Source organism: Lagenorhynchus albirostris, chromosome X (genome assembly GCF_949774975.1).
Source record: "Lagenorhynchus albirostris chromosome X, mLagAlb1.1, whole genome shotgun sequence".
Classification (NCBI taxonomy): Eukaryota; Metazoa; Chordata; class Mammalia; order Artiodactyla; family Delphinidae; genus Lagenorhynchus; species Lagenorhynchus albirostris.
The window spans coordinates 3,916,084-3,936,289 of record NC_083116.1 but is presented as its reverse complement, the minus strand read 5'-3'; the positions used below and the strand labels follow the sequence as shown (position 1 = coordinate 3,936,289).

General features: G+C 39.7%; 1 protein-coding gene across 3 annotated transcripts in view; it reads right to left on the bottom strand.

Annotated features, from left to right (window-relative positions):
• The window catches only part of CD99L2 (CD99 molecule like 2), a 112,467-nt gene that overhangs the window by 47,221 nt on the left and 45,040 nt on the right, over nt 1–20,206 (bottom strand). For all 3 annotated transcript variants that reach the window (XR_009538553.1, XM_060138450.1, XM_060138449.1), the window contains exon 2: nt 8,099–8,158. Coding sequence is in view for 2 of the 3 variants with exons in the window: in XM_060138450.1 (XP_059994433.1) it covers nt 8,099–8,158 (60 nt within the window). In the remaining variant the exon portion in view is untranslated. The remainder of the gene's footprint in view (nt 1–8,098; nt 8,159–20,206) is intronic.

Genomic DNA, 20,206 nt, shown 5'->3' with positions numbered 1-20,206 from the left:
GTGCACCTAACCATAGAACCCCCAAAATATATGAAGCAAAATGTAACAAAACTGAAGGGAAGGATAGACAATTCAACAATAGTTGGATAGCTCAATACAATCCTTTCAATCATAAGTAGAACAAAAGGGAAATACAAGATTTGAATGACACTATAAACCAACTAGATCTACCAGACATCTATAGAACGCATGCCCTCAAACCAGCAAACACATTCTACTCAATTACACATGGAACATTCTCCAAGACAGACCACATGCTAGGCTACAAAACATATCTCAATATATTTTAAAATTCTGAAATCATACAAATTGTGTTCTCCAACCACCATGGAATGAAAATGGAAATCATTAACAAAAGGGCATTTGAAAAATTTCCAGCTGTATGGCAATTACACAGCACACTCCTAATAACCAATGGTTCAGGGAAGAAATCACAAGGGAAATCATAAAATACACTTGAGATGAATGAAAATAAGAACACAACATATTAAAATTTCTGTCACAGCAAAGGAAACCATTGACAAAACAAAAAGACAACCTACTGAATGGGAGAAAATATTTGCAAATGATTGATCGATAAGGCATTAACATCCAACACATACAAACAGCTCATACAACTCAACATCAAAAAAACCCAAACAACCCGATTAAAAAATGGGAAGAAGTGAACAGACATTTTTCCAAAGAGGAAATGCAGATGGCCAACAGACACATGAAAAGAGGCTCAACATCACTTATCATCAGGGAAATGCCAATCAAAACCACAATGAGGTATTACCTCACACCTGTCAGAATGGCTATCATCAAAAAGACCACACACAAAAAATGTTGGCAACAATGTGGAGAAAAGGGAACCCTCCTACACTGTTGGTAGGGATGTGAATTGGTCCAGCCACTGTGGAAAACAGTATGGAGGTTTCTTAAAAAACTAAAAATAGAACTTCCATATGGCCCAACAATTGCACTCCTGGGTATATATCCAAAAAAACCCCAGAAACACTAATTCAAAAAGATACATCCACCACAATGTTTACAGCAGCATTATTTACAATTGCCAAAATATGGAAGCAATATAAGTGTCCATCAACAGATGAATGGAAAAAGAAGTGATGTGTATACACACACACACACACACACACACACACACACACACACACACACACAAAATGGAATACTACTCAGCCATAAAAAAGAATGAAGTTTTGCCATCTGCAACAACATGGAAAGACTTGGAGGGTTTTATGATAACTGAATGACAAATACTGTACCATAGCACTTATATGTGGAATCTAAAAAATACAACAAACTAGTGAACACTTAAAAAAGAAACAAACTCACAGATATAGAAAATAAACTAGTATTTACCAGTGGGGAGAAGGAAGGGGGGAGGGGCAAGATAGGGGTAGGGGACTAAGAGGTGCAAATTATTATATATAAAATGTGCTACAAGGATATACTGTACAACACAGGGAGTACAGTCAATATTCTATAATAACTATAAATGGAGTATAACCTTTAAAAATTGTGAAGCACTAAACTGTACACCTGTAACTTACATAATATTGTACATCAACTGCTATACTTCAATTTTAAAAAATGGGCAAAGGACTTAGACATTTCTCCAAAGAAAACATACAAATGGCCATCAGGTACATGAAAAGATGCTCAACATCACTAATCATCAGGGATATGCAAATCAAAACCACAATGAGACATCATCTCATACCTGTTGGGATGACTACTATCAAAAAAACAAAAGATAGGGCTTCCCTGGTGGCGCAGTGGTTGAGAGTCCGCCTGCCGATGCAGGAGACACGGGTTCGTGCCCCGGTCCGGGAAGATCCCACGTGCCGCGGAGCGGCTGGGCCCGTGAGCCATGGCCGCTGAGCCTGCGCGTCCGGAGCCTGTGCTCCGCAATGGGAGAGGCCACAACAGTGAGAGGCCCGTGTACCACAAAAAAAAAAACAAAAAAAAAAACACGAAAGATAATGTGTTGATTAGGTTGTGGAGAAAAAGGAGCCCCTTCTACACTGTCAGTGGGAATGTAAAATGGTACACCCACGATGGAAAACAGTATGGAGGTTCCTCAAAAAAATGAAAAACAGAACTATCATTTGGGGACTTCCCTGGTGGTGCAGTGGTTAAGAATCCGCCTGCCAATGCAGGGGACACGGGTTCGAGCCCTAGTCCGGGAAGATCCCACATGCTGCAGAGCAACTAGGCCTGTGCGCCACAACTACTGAGCCTACGCTCTAGAGTCCATGAGCCACAACTACTGGAGCCCACGAGCCACAACTACTGGAGCCCGTGAGCCACAACTACTGAAGCACACATGCCTAGAGCCCGTGCGCTGCAAGAGAAGCCACAGCAATGAGAAGCCTGTGCACCACAACAAAGAGTAGCCCCTGCTCTCTGCAACTAGAGAAAGCCCACGCAGCAATGAAGACCCAACGCAGCCAAAAATAAATAAATAAAAAATAAGTAAACATTTAAAAAAAAACTATCATTTGATCCAGCAATCCTACTTTTGGGTATATATCCAAAAGAAATGAAATAAGGATCTCAAAGAGGTAACAACATGTCCAAGTTCACTGTAGCATTAATCTCAATAGCCACAATATGGAAACAACTCAAGTGTCCATGGATGGATGACTGGATAATGAAAACGTGGAATATACATGCAATGGAATATTATTCATCCTTAAAAAATAAGAAAATCCTGCCCTTTGGGACAACATGGATGGACTTGGAGGACATCATGCTAAATGAAGCCAGACACAAAAGAATACTACGTGACTCTACTTCTATGAGGAATCTAAAATAGTCAAATTCATAGAGAGTAGAATGGTGGTCACCAGGGGCTTGGGGGAGAGGGAAATGGAGGAGGTGTCAGTCAAAGGGTACAAAAGTCTGGGGGGAAAAAGGAAAATAAGCTGGTGAGGATGTGGAAAAATTGGAATCCTCATACACTGCTGGTAGGAGTGTAAAATGGTACAGCGACTATGGAAAAAAGTTTGGCAGTTCCTCCAAAAGTTAAACACAGAATGACCATATGACCTTGGGATTCCACTCCTAGGGTATACACCCTAAAGAATTAAAAGCAGGTATCCAAACAAGAACATGTACATGCAAACAAGAACATGTACATGCATGTTCATAGCAGCATTCTTCATAATAGCCAAAAGATGGAAACAGTCAAACGTCCATCAACTGATGAATAGATAAAACCGTGGTCTATCCATACAATGGGATATTACTCAGACATAAAAAGGAGTGAAACACTGATACATGCTATAAGGTGGATGAACCTCCAAAACATTATGCTATGTGAGAGAAGCCAAAGACAAAAGGTTCCACATTATATGATACTATTTATATGAAATATCTTGGAGAGATCAGTCAACTGATACAGAAAGCAGATTGATGATGGTCTGGGGCTAGGGGGAGGGAGAAATGAGAAGAAACTGCTTAATGGGTAAGGGTTCTTACTCTGGAGTAATGGAAATGTTTTAGGACTGGATAGAGGTGGTGGTTGCACCACGGTGAATGTCTTAAAATGCTACTGAATTGTTCGCTTTAAAATGGCTAATTTTATGTTACATGAATTTTACTTCAATAGATTACTTACAAAGAGGGAAGGGTGGGAAAGGAGGGTATCAGCACAACTGCATGTGCATTCTACCACAATTCAGTTTTAGTAAAAGTATATAGGGAAGTTGAGAATACGGAAAGTCTTTCTCTTAAAATGATCATACTTCCTTCACTCTTTGTGAAGGCTTTGGGTACACGAATGCATACTTCGATGTGGAGGCCACACCAGTGGATGGATTTTTACAGTAAGGGAACCACAAGTGATAATCTGTTGTCATTATGTAGTTTTTAAATCTAGATCATCAGTTTAGAGATGGTTTTATATCTATAATTTCCATTTGACTTTGCGCCTATAATACGAAGAAGTACAGCTTACCTGTCCAAATGGGGCTCCTTATGTATACCTTATATTATGGCGATATGTACAGTTAGGAAAGGGAAATGACATTACTGAAACCATTATTTGTGCAACTTTCAGAAAAGCAATTGCCACTTATAGAATATTAGCTTAAAATCCGTATGCTTCATGCAGTGCTTGTGTAAAAATATTTCTTTTTCCAGCTTTAAAAAAATCAACTGAACGTAGATGTGAAGGGTTTACTTGGGGGACTCTGATTTCTGTTCTATCCTTATGCTGTGCCACACTGTCTAGATCACGATACCTTTGTGGACCTCTGCCCTACTACTCACAGTTTCTGAGGAGCCTGGTTTCTCGGAAGATCTGCAGGTGCCGGTTCAAGAGAATGCGCTCCTTACATGTCTAGGGAACCCGATGCTCTGCCACAGCCTGAGCCTGCAGTGATACAGAGCATGACCTTGGATTTGTGTACTTTTAAGATACCATTAACTACCGATTTTCTTGTTGTGAGCCTTTAAATGGGATTTATTGTCATCCATAATTGAGATGAGCAAAGTCTAGCTACTTATCAAGGAATTAGAATAGTAGGTCACCGTCATCAAAGCAAAGAGCTCCTAAAATAAAGACATCTGTTCCTGTGAAGCCTTGCTCAAAATGACAAATGTAGAAAGGATTCTCTGATGCTCAGCAAATGCTGCCTGCAACACTGCACTCCTGCCTGGAGCACCTCTTTGTAAGGTGTGCCGCACCCCTGGGTGTGGCTTAACGACAGTGCCATGGCATTCGGAGAAAATCAGGGCACTCATAAGAAGCTTGATTCGGCAAAAGCAGAAGTGGGTTCTCCCTGTGAGATGATTGCACACAGAGAGAAAAAGGGAGAGATGAGGGGAGAGATGGAGGGAAGTGGGGAGTGAAGGCAGGTGAGAGAGAGGGGCAAATTCTGAAAGCAACATGGTGAACCTTGAAAGTGTTACGCTAAGTGAAAGCAGCCAAGATAGAAAAAAAGGATGGCAGAGCGATGTGGTCTTGAAGGATGTCATTCAACCGAAGACACCATGTGCTGGTGGTCCTACAGGTCCCAGACACACTGGCTCATGGGTGCTGATGAAGATCAGAAGAGCCAGCGCACAGTTGACAAAGGGATATAAATATTAAAAAGTCCTCCATCAGGAAATTAACAAATTTACTAGTTAGGGGTCTGTTTATACTTACTGTGTTTGTTTTGTTGTTTGGTCACGTTTGGTTTTGGAAATGTTAAACAATTGCATTAAAACCATCACTGCTAATAAATTAAGTATATTTATTTTCCTGGGAATCTAAAAGGCCACCTGCATGTATAGGACTGTGGACATGTTCAGGAAAGACCTGAAAATGCTCAAGGCTCTCACCTCACACCACACACAAAACTATAAAGCTCTTAGAAGTTCATTTTTAGGTATATGATCCATTTTGAGTTAATTTTTGTGTAATGTATGAGGCAGGGATCCAAATTCATTTTTTGCATGTGGATATCCAACTGTCTCAGCACCATTTACTGAAGACACCATTCTTCCCCCATTGAATAGTCTTGGCATCTTGGTCAAAAGTCAACTGGCCATAGATGTAATGGTTCATTTCTAGACTCTCAATTTTATTCCATTGAGCTCTATGTCTATCTTTAGGATAAGTACCACACTATCTTGATTACCGCACGTTTGTAGTAAGTTCTGAAATTTAGAAGTGTGAGTCCTCCAACTTTTTCTTCTCTTTCAAGATTGTTTTGACTATTCTGGGTTCCATGAATTTCCATATGTATTTTAGGATCTGCTTGTCTGCAAAAATTCTATCTGGAAGTTTGACGGGAATTATGTTGAATTTGTTGATCAATTTAAGCAGGTGAGCATTCCTCACGTGTGCCTGACTCTTACACCACAGACCCAGCTGCAGTAAGTCCTTCCAATGAAATCAGTCAAAGAACAATAATAATGGCTGACACTGCGCACTCACCTTGTACCGAGTCCTCTGCTGAACACTTCACAGGGGCCATCTTATCTAACCCTTACAATTATTATTAATTTATTATTATTAACCTCATGCAACAGATGAGGAAACTGAGGTGCAAAGAAGTCAGATAACTCACCCAAGGTAACAGTTAATAAGTGGCAGAGGCAGGGTTCAGACACAGGCAGTCTAACTCCAGAGCCCGTGCCTTTGTCAGTCCTGAATATACAAAGAGACCTCTCAAACTCATTAAAAAAAAAAAAAAGACAAGCAACCTGGCAGAAAATGGGGAAAGGATATGAACAGACAATTCACCAAGAGGAAAATGCCAATGGCAAAAAAATATATGATTTTTTTATCCATCATACTGGTAAAATGTTTTTGATTGGTGAAATCTGGCGATGGTACGGGTCTGGGGGAGAAACATACTCTTATGACAGCATCAGTGGGAGTACGCAATGGCACATGCATTTTCGAAACAATTTGTCAAAATCTATTAAAATATAAAATACATATACCCTTTGGCCTGATAGTTGGACACAAAGGAAATAGACAAGAATGTTCACTGAAGTCCCATTTGTAATTGTGCAAAACAGAAACAAACCACGTGCCTGCCAGTAAGACGTGGTATCACTGGCCGTGGCCAAAGCCACGCCACTGGAATGCCAGCTCCATGAAGCATACGTTTGTGAATGAGATATAGGTATAAAAATATAGATATATAGATAATATAGTGTGTTGAATAGTGGCCCCCAAAATATATAGCCAAGTCCTAAGCTCCAGAACTTATGAATGTGACCTTATTTGGAAAAAGGGTCTTTGCAGATGTAATTAAGTAAAGATCTTGAGATGAGGTCATTCAAGATTATCCAGATGGGCTCTAAAACCAACAAAAAGTGTCCTTATAAGAGACTGAAGAGGAGAAGTCACACACACAAGGAGAAGGCCAAGTGAAGACGGAGGCAGAGACTGGAGCCATGCAGCTGCAAGCCGAGGGCCACCTGGAGCCGCCAGAAGCTAGGCTAGGCAAGGAAGCATTCTTCCCCTAGAGCCTTCAAGCAGGCGCATGGTCCTACCGACACCTTGATTTTGGACTTCTGGCCTCCAGAACTGTGAGTGCATACATTTCTGTGGTTTTAGGCCACCCAGTCTGTGGTACTTTGTTACAGCTGCCTGTAAGAAAGGAAACTAACATAGATAGCTATATTCACTCAGGTCTTCAATACATATTCCGTTTTTTTAAAAGTTGTGAAATACATATAACTGAAATGAAAAAAAAGCCCTACACATGCTATGTAAAACAAAATCACCGAATAATCTATGAGTGCAGATGTTCACAACAGCAGAGAAAACTAGTTGGGACCAGCATATCTTTCCTTTTTTTTTTTTTTTTTTTGCGATACGTGGGCCTCTCACTGCTGTGGCCTCTCCCGTTGCGGGGCACAGGCTCCGGACGCGCAGGCTCAGCGGCCATGGCTCACGGGCCCAGCCGCTCCGCAGCACGTGGGATCTTCCCGGACCGGGGCATGAACCTGTGTCCCCTGCATCGGCAGGCGGACTCTCAACCACTGCGCCACCAGGGAAGCCCCGGGACCAGCATACCTTAAACTGATTTAGGCAGCTCCCTCTTGGGATGGGAGTGGGTGTTGTAGGATGGGGAGGGATCAATGGAAATATCAACTTTACTTTCTAAGCATTCATGCATTTTTTTTAAAAGAATGGTTTAAATTTTTTTCTCAAAAAAATGTAAAGAGAAACTGATGACAAAGCTTAGCATTTGAGAGATTACCTGTAGATACGGTTCTAAGAATACCTGTTATAAAAAGATCTAAAAGGAGAAACAAATCCTTTATTCATTTCCAAGTATCTTTTTCTGAGCTAGAAAAAGATAGTCCTTCGAGGCCACTGCTGAGGTGTCACACCAGTAAAGGCTATGACTTGAGCCAGAGAAAATCCTGTATCAGTTATTGCACATTTTTGGTATTCTCCACAAAGGAAACAAAGGATTTTAAATATTCAGATTTTCTTTAAATAATGCAATTTATGATAAACATGTTCCATCGGATCAGGTGAAATACAGGCCATCTGTTTTCCCTGAATGTGTATTCTGAATGGGTAGTGCATATTAAGCATTATAATTTGCTTTTAATAGTTTGATTTACTACTCACGCTTCACTGAGGAAGTTTCTTCCAATGCATCCTCCAGACTGAAACCAACGTCCCCAGATCCTAAAAATTAAAAAAAAAAAAGATTTTTGAATGTAACTATCTTTGCAAAACACAAAATAATACTGAAATACTCTCGTAACGGTCACTTCCCTTTAGACAGTGTCCTGAAGATACTGCCACAAAAGGAAATCAGTTGAAACCACCCAAAGATATACTGAATTGTTATCCTTCGACAAGCAACCTAGTGCTACCAAAACAACAACAACAAAACAAACAGTCTTCAGTCTACTTGAAGGCTGAAGGCTCAACTGTATGAAATATGAAGTACAATCTTATTTTAAAAAACTTTATATTATGACTTTTGCAACAGGGAGTATCAGAGCCCCAAAACTCCATTGATAATGGGCAAGTTCTTTCACCCCATCCCGGCTCTCACATAAAGGCTGCTCTGCATTTTGGCAGCCCAGGGCACCTTCCCCCCGATCCCAGCAACTACACCTAGACTACTATCTCTGACTAATTACACATAACTAAAAAGGCACTGGGGAAGAGTTTTTCACAAGAGAAATTGTCCTCAGAAGTGGACCCATCTGCCCAACCCTGACTGCTGTTGAACTTGACAGCTTTCATTCCCTCCAGATGGGCATGTAGTTTCCCACCGGGATATATACATTAACTCTCAAGCAAACCACTATGCGTGTATACTGAAGTTGAACAAATAAGTAAGTGGACAGTGGATTATAGAAGCCAGGTTTCTCACTGTTGGAGAGGGAGGTTACAGATAAGAAGAGAAGGCTAGAATGACCCATGTGATAGTGGATCAGAGTTGGAGACCTCAGTATGAACCACATTTAGCTTAATATATATACAGATGGTTACATATAGAAATATCCATAAACATGTGTATATACATGGGTTAGTATGCAGATATATATTCCCTTGCTCTGTCAGGTGCAAAGACCTAGAAGCAACAACACCCCAGTAGCAATGAACACACCGAGCACCCAGATCTTGGTTTCTAAATACCATTCTCCAATAAATGGAACCAGAGCTCCTTGGAGAAATGGCTGATTCTAGAATTGGGGCAGGAAATATCTAGATGAGTTTGGAGCATCTTACAGTGCTAGGAAGTACTTTAAAATATATTGATATTGGTTGGTATATGTCAAAGGACCACAGGACTGACTGAAAGAGTTCTCAATGGCTAAAGGTGGAACAATTTTAAGCAGCAAAATAAAGTGGTATTGGATTATGACCCTAAGTATAAATTTCCATGAGTCCAGGCTGATATAAATAATTGAACAAAAACATAAAAAGGAGAGAATAGAAGAATTCAAATTAATTTATGTAGATATGTCTCCTCTCCATAAGTGTTGACTTCCTTCCAAGATTACAGTATGAGAAGGTGGGGAGAAACCAGTGGAGAAACCTGACAAACACTATATCAGCCAGGCGATCAAGGTTAACTTTAACAGTGATGAGTCATATTGATACTATATTCCCTTGATATGATGTGATGAGAAGGGCACTATACCTGTGTGGTCTTCCTCTCAAGGAAGTGTAACTCTATAACCCCAGTATAATCATAAGGAAAACATCAGAGAAATTCCAGTTGAGGGGCATCCGACAAAATACCTGACTAATACTCCTCAAAACTGTCAAGGCTGTCAAAAACAAAGTTTGAGAAACTGGCATAGCCTGAAGAGCCTACGGAGATGTAATGATGGAAAGTCATGTGGTACCCTTGATTGGATCCTAGAACAAAAAAATCGACTTTAAGTAAAAACTAAGGAAGTATGAATAGAGTATGGACTTTAGTTAATAATAGTGTATCAGTGTTGGTTCATTAATTGTGACAAACGTACCATGCTAATATAAAATGTTAATAATGAGGGAAACTGGGTGTAGAGCACATTAGAACTCTTTGCGCTAGTTTTGCATTGTAAATCTAAAACTGTTCTTAAAAAGTTTATTTTTAAAAATACATTTTATATAGCAAAAAAAAAGGTAATCACTAAAAGAAGAGTTATAGGATATATAACCTCTAACTTATTCAAGAAGAAAAAAAGAAAGGTCAACACCAACAACTAAAATTCAATCCAACAAAAGTCACCAAACGGAAAAAAGAAACAAAAACATGTTAAATAGAAAACATGGACTTTAACATAAGAATATGTACAATCATATCAGTAAAAAGTGAGTGTAAATAGAATAAATCTCCTATCAAAAGATAAATGGGGACTTCCCTGGTGGCGCAGCAGTTAAGAATCTGCCTGCCAATGCAGGGGACACGGTTCAAGCCCTGGTCCAGGAAGATCCCACATGCCGCGGAGCAACTAAGCCCATGCGCCACAACTACTGAGCCTGCGCTCTAGAGCCCACGAGCCACAACTACTGAGCCCGTGCGTCACAACTACTGAAGCCCGCGCACCTAGAGCCCATGTTCTGCAACAAGAGAAACCCCGCAATGAGAAGCCCGTGCACCGCAATGAAGAGTAGCCTGCACACCAAAATGACGAGTAGCCCCTGCTTGCCACAACTAGAGAAAGCCCGCGCGGGGCAAAGAAGACCCAACGTGGCCAAATAAATTTTATTTTAAAAGATAAATGGGATAAAAAATTACTATATGCTGTTGACAAAATATACACCTAAAACAAAACATATATATATAAACAAACATATATATAAACATATATATGTGTATATAAAATAGAGAAATATATCAGGCAAATGCTAACAGGAAGGAAACAATATTAATATAAGACAAAGATAAAATTTAAGACCCAAAACTCTAAACAGGAAAAGAGCAATATTTTATGGGAATAAAGCATATAATCCACCAATAAAATAAGTCTTACACTTAATAACCTAGCTTCTAAAGTAGACTTTTGCTTCTTGCTATGATGAAATAATTGGTATTAGATTAGCTTTCCCATCATAAACAACCATAAAATAGATAAAACACAAAGCAACAGCTTTCAGCACTGAATAAGCACTGAGAGACCGCAGTCCCTGAGATCAGGGAAATCATGACCGCTAAATCCAACAGGTGTTCCAGGATTGGATCCTGAACCTATAAAGATCATCATTGGGACAATCTGTGAAATCTGAATGAGGTCTGTGGACTAGATGGTAATACTGGATCACTGTCAATTTCCTGATCTTGATGGACATACTCTGGTTGTGGAGGAGGGTGTCCTTGTTTTTAAGAAATGCACACTGAAGTATCAAGAGGTAATGGGCATCGTGTTTGGGACTGATTCTGAAATTATTCAGAAGAAAGGTATTTGGAGATACATATACACACCAGAGCAAATGTGGTAAAACTGGGAAATCTAGGTGAATAGTAAATGGGAATTCCTTGTATTAGATATTACTGGAACAACTGGTGAAACTTGAATGAAGTCTTAGGATTAGGTAGTATTAACGGATCAATGTTAATTTTCTGATTCAGATGGTTACATTGATGATATACAAAAGGATGTCTGTAGGAAATGGACTCTGAAGTATGCTGTGGGAGAAGGGATGATAGGGCATGGTAACATATTCTTAAATTATTGGGGGGGAAAAAAGTTCCGTGTACTGTACTTGCAAGTTTCCTGCAGGTCTGTAACTGTTTAAACATTTAAAGAATTAAAATAATTTAAATACACATATTTCTTATTCCAACAATTGTACTTCCAGGTACGTGTTACAGAAAAATACTTATACATGTGCCCAAAGAGTTATGTACAGGATGTTCATAGCAGTACTGCTACAACAGCAAAAAGAAATGGAAACAGACCAAGTGTTCAAAGAAGAATAGTTGAATTAAATATGGTAAATATGGTTCTTCAATAAAATAAAATGTCCTGTAGCTGTTTAAAAGAATGGGATACTCTCAGTAAACTAGGACTAGAAGGCAATTTCCTCAACTTGACAATGAGTATCTACAAAAAACCTACAGCTAACGTGGTATTTAAGGGTGAGAAACCAAAGCTTTAGAAGATCGGGATCAAGGCAATGATGTCCCTTCTCACCACTGCTTTTCAACATCATACTGGCAGTCCCAGCTACTTCAGTAAGAAAAGGGAAAAAAAGGTATAAAGATTGGGAAGGAAGAAATAAAACTGTCTTTGTTTGCAGAGGACATGATCATACAAAATAATCCAATCCCCCAAAAAACAACCCAAAACAAAAAACTCCTGGAACTAATAAGTAACTACAGCAAGGGTGCAGGATATAAGGTTAATACAAAAGTCAATCAATTTCCTATGTACCAGCAATGAACAAATGGAATTTGAAATAAAAACACAACACCATTTACATTAGCACCCCCCCAATAAACGCCTGATATAAATCTAACAAAACTTGCACAAGATCTATATAAAGAAAACTGCAGAACTCTGATGAAAGAAATCAGAAGAGAACTAAATAAATGGAGAGATACTCCATGGATAGGAAGACTCAATACTGTCAAGATTTCAGTTCTTCCTAATTTGATTTATAGATTCAGTGCAATCACAATCAAAATGTCAGCAAATGATCTTGTGATTGACAAACTGATCAAGTTTATATGGAGAGGAAAAAAAGAATAGCCAATACAATACTGAATGAAAAGAACAAAGTTGGAGGACTGACAACTACACAACCTCAAGACTTACTATGAAGTTATAGTAATCAAGATAGTGTGGTATTAGCAACAGACAGATCAATGAAACAGAATACAGAGCCCAGAAATAGACCAACATAAATACAGTCAACTGATCTTTGACAAAGGAGCAAAGGCAATACAATGGAGAAAAGATAGTCTTTTCAACAAATGGTGCTAGAACAACTGGACAACCACATGGTGAAAAAATCTAGACACAGACCTTACACCCTTCACATAGTACATTGTCTTTTTGTTTTGTTGATAAAAGTACATTGTTTTGTTGATAAAAGTACACTGTCTTTTTGTTTTGTTGATAAAAGCTTTTGCACAGCAAAGGGAACTAAGTTGAATTAGGTTCCATTTATTTTTGCTTTTATTTCCTTTACTTTAGTAGACGGATCCAAAAAAATATTCCTGCGATTTATGAGAAGGAGTGTTCTGCCTATGTTTTCCTCTAGGAGTTTTACAGTATATGGTCTTCCATTTAGGTCTTAAATCCATTTTGAGTTTATTTTTCTATATAGCATTAGAGAATGTCCTAATTTTATTCTTTTACATGCAGATGTCCAGTTTTCCCAGCACCACTTATTGAAGAGACTGTCTTTTCTTCATCATATATTCATGTTTCCTTTGCCATAGATTAATTGACCATAAGTGTATGGGTTTATTTCTGGATTCTCTATTCTCTTCCATTGATCTATGTGTCTGCTTTTCTGCCAGCACCATACTGTTTTGATTACTGTAGCTTTGTAGTATAGTCTGAGGTCAGGAAGCATGATTCCTCCAGCTCTGTTCTTTCTCAAGATTGTTTTGGCTACTTGGGGTCTTTTGTGTTTCCATACAAATTTTAAAATTATTTGTTCTAGTTCTGTGAAAAATGCCATTGGTATTTTGATAGGGATTGCACTGAACTGGTAGACTGCCTTGGGTAGTATCATCATTTTAATAATACTGTTAAACAGAATACTGATACCCAGAACACGGTGTATCTTTCCATCTCTTTGTGTAGTCTTCAATTTTTTGCATCAGTGTCAAAATGGATCACAGACCTAAATATAAAACACAAAGTGATAAAACTCCTAGAAGATTAACACAGCAGAAAATATAGATGACTTGGGTTTGGTGATGACTTGTTAGATACAACCAAAGGCACGATCCATGAAAGGAAAAATTGATAAGTGGATTTCATTTAAATTAAAAAATTCTGCTCTGCAAAAGACACTGCCAAAAAATGAAAAGACAAGCCACAGACTGGGAGAAAATATTTACCAAAGGCACATCTAATAAAGGACTGTTATCCAAAATATACAAAGAACATTTAAAACTTAACAGTAAGAAAACAAAGAACCCCATTAAAAATGGGCCACATCCCAAGGGTCCCTGGTAACTAGTCTTCTCCTGCAGACCTGGGATCCAGGCCCAGCCATATGAAAAGATGTTTTCCAAAGAAGATATACAAATGGCCAACAGGTATATGAAAAGATGCTCAACAACACAAATCATCAGGGAAATGCATATTGAAACCACAATGAGTTATCACCTCACACCTGTCGGAATGGCTAGAGTGAACAAAACAAGAGCTAAGTGTTGGTGAGGATGTGGAGAAAAAGGAATCCTTATGCGTCACTGGTGGGAGGTAAATTGGTTCAGCCACTATGGAAAACAGTGGGTCTTCAAAAAATGAAAAAGAGAATTATGATCCAGCAAATCCCACTTCTGGGTATATAGCCAAAGGAAATGAAATCACTATCTCAAAGAGATATCTGCACCCCCCACACCATGCTCATTGCAGCATTATTCGCAATAGCCAAGACATGGAAACTACCATTGACAGATGAATGGATAAAGAAAATGTGGTCTATACAAACCATAGAATCTTATTTGCCATTGAAAAGAAGGAGATTCTGCCTTTTCAACAACATGGATATATCTAAGAGGGTATTATGCTAAGTGAAATAAGTCAGACAGAGAAAGACAAATACTGTATGATCTCACCTGCATGTGGAGTCTAAAAAAGCCAAACTCATAGAAACAGAGTAGAATGGTGGTTGCCAGGGGCTGCAGGGGTGGGGGAAATGGGGAGATGTTGGTCATAGGGTATAAACTTCCAGTTAATGATGAATCAGTTCTAGGGATCTAATATAGTATTATTAGACAATAATATAGGTGGCAATAGTTAGCAATTTTCAGGTATATAATACACTATTGCTAAGAGGGTAGATCTTAAATGTTCTCACCAGACACACACACAAAATGGTAATTAGGTGAGGAGCTGTTAACTAATGTTATCATGGTAATCATTTCACAATATATACATGTACCAAATCATCACATTGTCAATTATATGTCAAAATGCTGGGGAAAAAAGAGATAAAGAAAAAATAAAGATATGAACCATGTGAGTCAGAGTTGGTGTATGTCTTGTTGGAATGTTTCTGTAAAACTATACACATAAACAAAAGCTGACCAAGAAAAAAACAACGGGCCAAAGACCTTAACATACACATCACCAAAGAAGATAGACAGATGGCAAATAAGCATATGAAAACATGTTACACATCCTATCATTAGGGAAAATCGAATTAAAACATCCAAATGGCCAAAAGTCCAGAACGCAGACAACAGCAAGCACTGATAAGGATGTGGAGCAAAAGGAAATCACATTACTGCTAGGAATGCAAAATGGTACAGTCACTTTGGAAGACAGTTTGGTGGTTTCTAACAAAACATACATACCATATGATCCAGCAATTCTGCTCCTTCGTGTTTACCCAAAGGAGTTAAAAACTTATGTCCAAACAAAAACTTACACAAGGATGTTTATAATTTCTTCATTCATAATTGCCAAAGCTTGGAAGCAACCAAGATGTCCTTCAGTAAGTGAGTGGATAAATAAACTGTGTGACATCCAAGACAATGGAATATTATTCAGTGCTAAAAGTAAAGAAGAAATCAAGCCATGAAAAGACGCAGAGGAACCTTCAATGCCCATACTCAGTGAAAGACGCCAATTGTAAAGTAACACAGTGTATGATTCCAACTATCTGACATTCTAGAAAAACATTAAGACAGTAAAAGGATCAGTGGTTGCCACGGGCTGTATGGGGTGGAATGACTAGGTGGAGCACAGAGGATTTTTAGGGCAGTGAGAATACTCTGTAAGATACTCTGATGGTGGATGCACGTCATTAAACCTTTGTCTAAACCCACAGAACGTACACCACCAAAAGTGAACCGTAAGGTAAACTATGGACTTTGGGTGATAATAATATTGTCAATATAGGTTAATCAGTTGTAACGAAGGTAGCATTCTTGTGCGGGGGTGGGTGTTGGTGATGAGGGAGGCTGTGCATGTGTGGGGGCAGGAGGTATATGAGAAAACTCTATACCTTCTGCTCAACATTGCTGTGAACCTAAAACTGATATTAAAAAATTAAGTCTATTTTGAACAAAAGAATGGCATAAGCCTATATACTGACATGGGAGAAAGCTCCAAGATACAGTATTAAATAAAGAAAGCAAAGTGCAGAGAAGTATTTTTCCATGAGTGTGTATCTACATTTATAGCTGTAAAAATCTTCTGGAAGGGAGCTTACACACAGTAATGGGTAACAATGATTATGTTTAGGGAATGAGAAAAGTGGTCAGGGAGGAGCACTGTACTATTAATTAAAACCCTTCTTTTTGTTTGTAATCATGTATAAGTATTTATATTATTATTATAAATAATTTTTAAAGTTCTGTATCAACCCCTCCAAAATCATAAGCCAATCATCCTATAAAACTCTATCCCTACTTTTTCACCCAAGAAGTGAGAGAGTAGATTCTTCCAAATAACACCTTGTACAAATAATAATGTTTTTAGCCTCAGCCATTCCCCTACTGTTTGCTGATATATCCTGCTATATGTCATTAAGAGTTAAGAGCAATACAACACACATTTTTCCAAAGAAGACATGCAGATAGCCAGCGGGCACATAAAAAGACACTCCACATCGCTAATCACAGGAAAATGCAAATTAAATCCACGATGAGATCACCTCACACCGGTCAGAATGGCCATCATCAAAAAATCTAGAAACAGGGCTTCCCTGGTGGTGCAGTGGTTGAGAGTCTGCCTGCCAATGCAGGGGACACGGGTTCGTGCCCTGGTTCGGGAGGATCCTACATGCCATGGAGCGGCTGGGCCCGTGAGCCATGGCCGCTGAGCCTGCGCATCCAAAGCCTGTGCTCCACAATGGGAGAGGCCACAACAGTGAGAGGCCCGCGTACCGCAAAAAAAAAAAAAAAAAAAAAAATCTAGAAACAATAAATGCTGGAGAGGGTGTGGAGAAAAGGGAACCCTCCTACACTGTTGGTGGGAATGTAAATTGATGCAGCCACTGTGGAAAACAGAATGGAAGTGTCTTAAAAAACTAAAAATAGAGCTACCATATGACCCAGCAATTCCACTCCTGGGTACATATCCCCCAAAAATGAAAACACTAATTCAAAAAGATACAGGCACCCCCCAATGTTCAGAGCAGCATTATTTACAGTTGCCAAGATATGGAAGCAACCTAAGTGTCCATCAACAGATGAATGGATAAAGAAGATAGAAGATGTGGTGTACACACACACACGCACACACACACAAAATGGAATACTACTCAGCCATAAAAAAGAACGACATTTTGCCATTTGCAACAACATGGAAGGACTTGGAGGGTATTATGCTAACTGAAATAAGTCAGACAGAGAAAGACAAATACCGTATGATACCACTTATATGTAGAATCTAAAAAATACAACAAACTAGTGAATATAACAAAAAAGAAATAGACTCATAGATATAGAGAACAAAATCCTGGTTACCAGTGGGGGAAAAAGAAAATCTAAAAAATACAACAAACTAGTGAATATAACAAAAAAGAAATAGACTCATAGATATAGAGAACAAAATCCTGGTTACCAGTGGGGGAAAAAGGAAATCCCCTACCGGATAGGGGTAGGGGATTAAGAGGTACGAACTAGTATGCATAAAATAAATAAGCTACAAGGATATATTGTACAACACCAAGAATATAGCCAATATTTCGTAGCACCTATAAAAAGAATATAACATTTAAAAATTGTGAATTACTATGTTGCATACCTGAAACTTATAATGTTGTACATCAACTATACCTCAATTTAAAAAAAAGAGCAATAACACAATTTTGAAATATTTATTAATCCCTCGTTGACCTTGGATCCAATAGACCCAAACCATCTGTGGACAAAACCACTCAAAATCTCAATCTACATCCTGAGCTATTAAGACTTCAGAGTCTATAACCAAGCACAGCTGCTAAAATCAAGATGGGAACAAATATTCTCCTGAGAGATACCACACCTCAAATGGTCTAAAATAGGGTTGTATTATGGTGATCATTTTGTAAAGTACAGAAATATCAAATTGCTGTGTTGTGCACCTGGAACTAACAGAGTTGTAGGTCAGTTATACTTCAATAAAACAATAAAACTGTACCAGGGAGATTAGCTCCATATCAGAAAAGAAGAAATAAAAAAGGGTTGTAGCCCACAGCTCTTCTATGTAACCTATAACTCAACGACTCAGGTTGGGTACAGGCAGACAGGAATCCTGTGCATTAGGGACACCGCTCCGCCCTCTGGCACGAGGCACACCCTAGAAAGCAGCTGACTCATCGTAGGCCCAATTTACAAGGCCCCAGTCACTGTACCTGGGAGGCCAGTGTTCCGGCATCCAGCAGAAGTTATCTCGTTCCACTGCAGAGGGCTACAAATTTCTTTTAATGGAAAAAGCCTGTAGTGAGCTGGTTACACCTATCTGAAAACATACGGCAGAACTTTGGAAACCGTACCCATGGGCTTGTGTGTGTCCTTGAGAAGATACATCTAATAAGGAAAGTGCTGGTTCTATCCACAGATGCCCCGACAGCCTGAGTCTGTCCTGAAGTGGACTGTGCCCCTTTGGGAGGGAACACAAACTTGACCTTATATTGCAACCTGACCCACCGTGCCTGGGTGACTGGTGTCTGAAGCTAAGGGCACATTTAATGAGGGCTATAAAACCAGCCACAGCAGGCCCTTGTTAGAGGTTTCTGCCATGGAGTGGCTGAGACCCAGCACCTGCCCAAGCCTTGACTGAAACATCTGATCCACGAGAGAGCCCATCTGATGTGCCCCTTAAGTACCTTTCATGTGGATTTGATCACTCCTTCCCTCCCTCTCTCCCCTGTCGTCCTCCCTCTTCTACCGAGCTTATCCTGAAAGCACACCCCCCACCCCGGTCAGGTGTTATGTTCATCCTCTCTAGACCTGCCCTGTCCAACATGCTGCTATTTAAATTAATTAAAATTCAATAAAACTTTTAAAAATTGAGTTCCTTAGTCACACTAGCCACCTTCCGATGCTCAACAGCCACGAGTGGCTGCTGGCGACTGTGTTGGACAGGCCGACAGAGAACCACCCATCATCGCCGCTCTAGACGGTGAGCTGCTGGAAGCGGGGACGAGGCCTGGCAGCGAGAAGGCCCTCCCTCAAGGTGTGTTTGCTGTGATCGTCCAAACTCTGTCCCCGTGCTGTGAGAGTGCTACTAGTAGATCGTACCTGATATTACTTTGTAACAGATCCATTTGGGTTTCATGCCAAGAGCAAACTCATCTCTGCAGAGGGACAGTCTGCTCCCTGCTGCTGGATTCAGAATTGCAGGGGCAGCCGGGATCTCTGCTTACTGAAGATTTCAGAGGCAAAGTCGCAACCCAGCCAGGGAGACGGGTGCCTCTCAAGTGCCCAGTCACATCCATCACCCTGCTCTCTACGGATAGTTTCTTTTCCACATTTTTCTTTTGTACGTATAAGCAGTTTTCAATTTTGGGGGAATGGGTCCGGTACAAATCCTAAATGAATAAATATTCACCCAAACTGCTTTGGTTCTCAAATTTTCAAATCTTGTCCCTTTTCTGTGACTGAATAAGAAGCCAAGGGAGAGAGTGGCATGGACATATAGACACTACCAAAGTGGGAAGCAGCCGCATAGCACAGGGAGATCAGCTCGGTGCCTTGTGACCACCTAGAGGGGTGGGATAGGGAGGGTGGGAGGGAGGGAGATGCAAGAGGGAAGAGATATGGGAACATATGTATATGTATAACTGATTCACTTTCTTATAAAGCAGAAACTAACACACCATTGGAAAGCAATTATACTCCAATAAAGATGTTTAAAAAAAAAAAGAACCCAAGGGACATCTGAGACTAGTAAATTGTAGATGCCTCATCTTTGGATTTCCCATTTGTCTGTCCGAGTGAAGCTTCCATAAATACTGAAACTACATTTAAGTTTGTCCGAGAAACCCAGGACAACACCCACCTGCCTGGCATCGGGGGTAATGCCTGTATCTATGCCACAACTGCAAAGGAATGGAGTTATCTATCCAAGAGGAAAATGACTCGGTCACCAGCGAGGCTGTTAA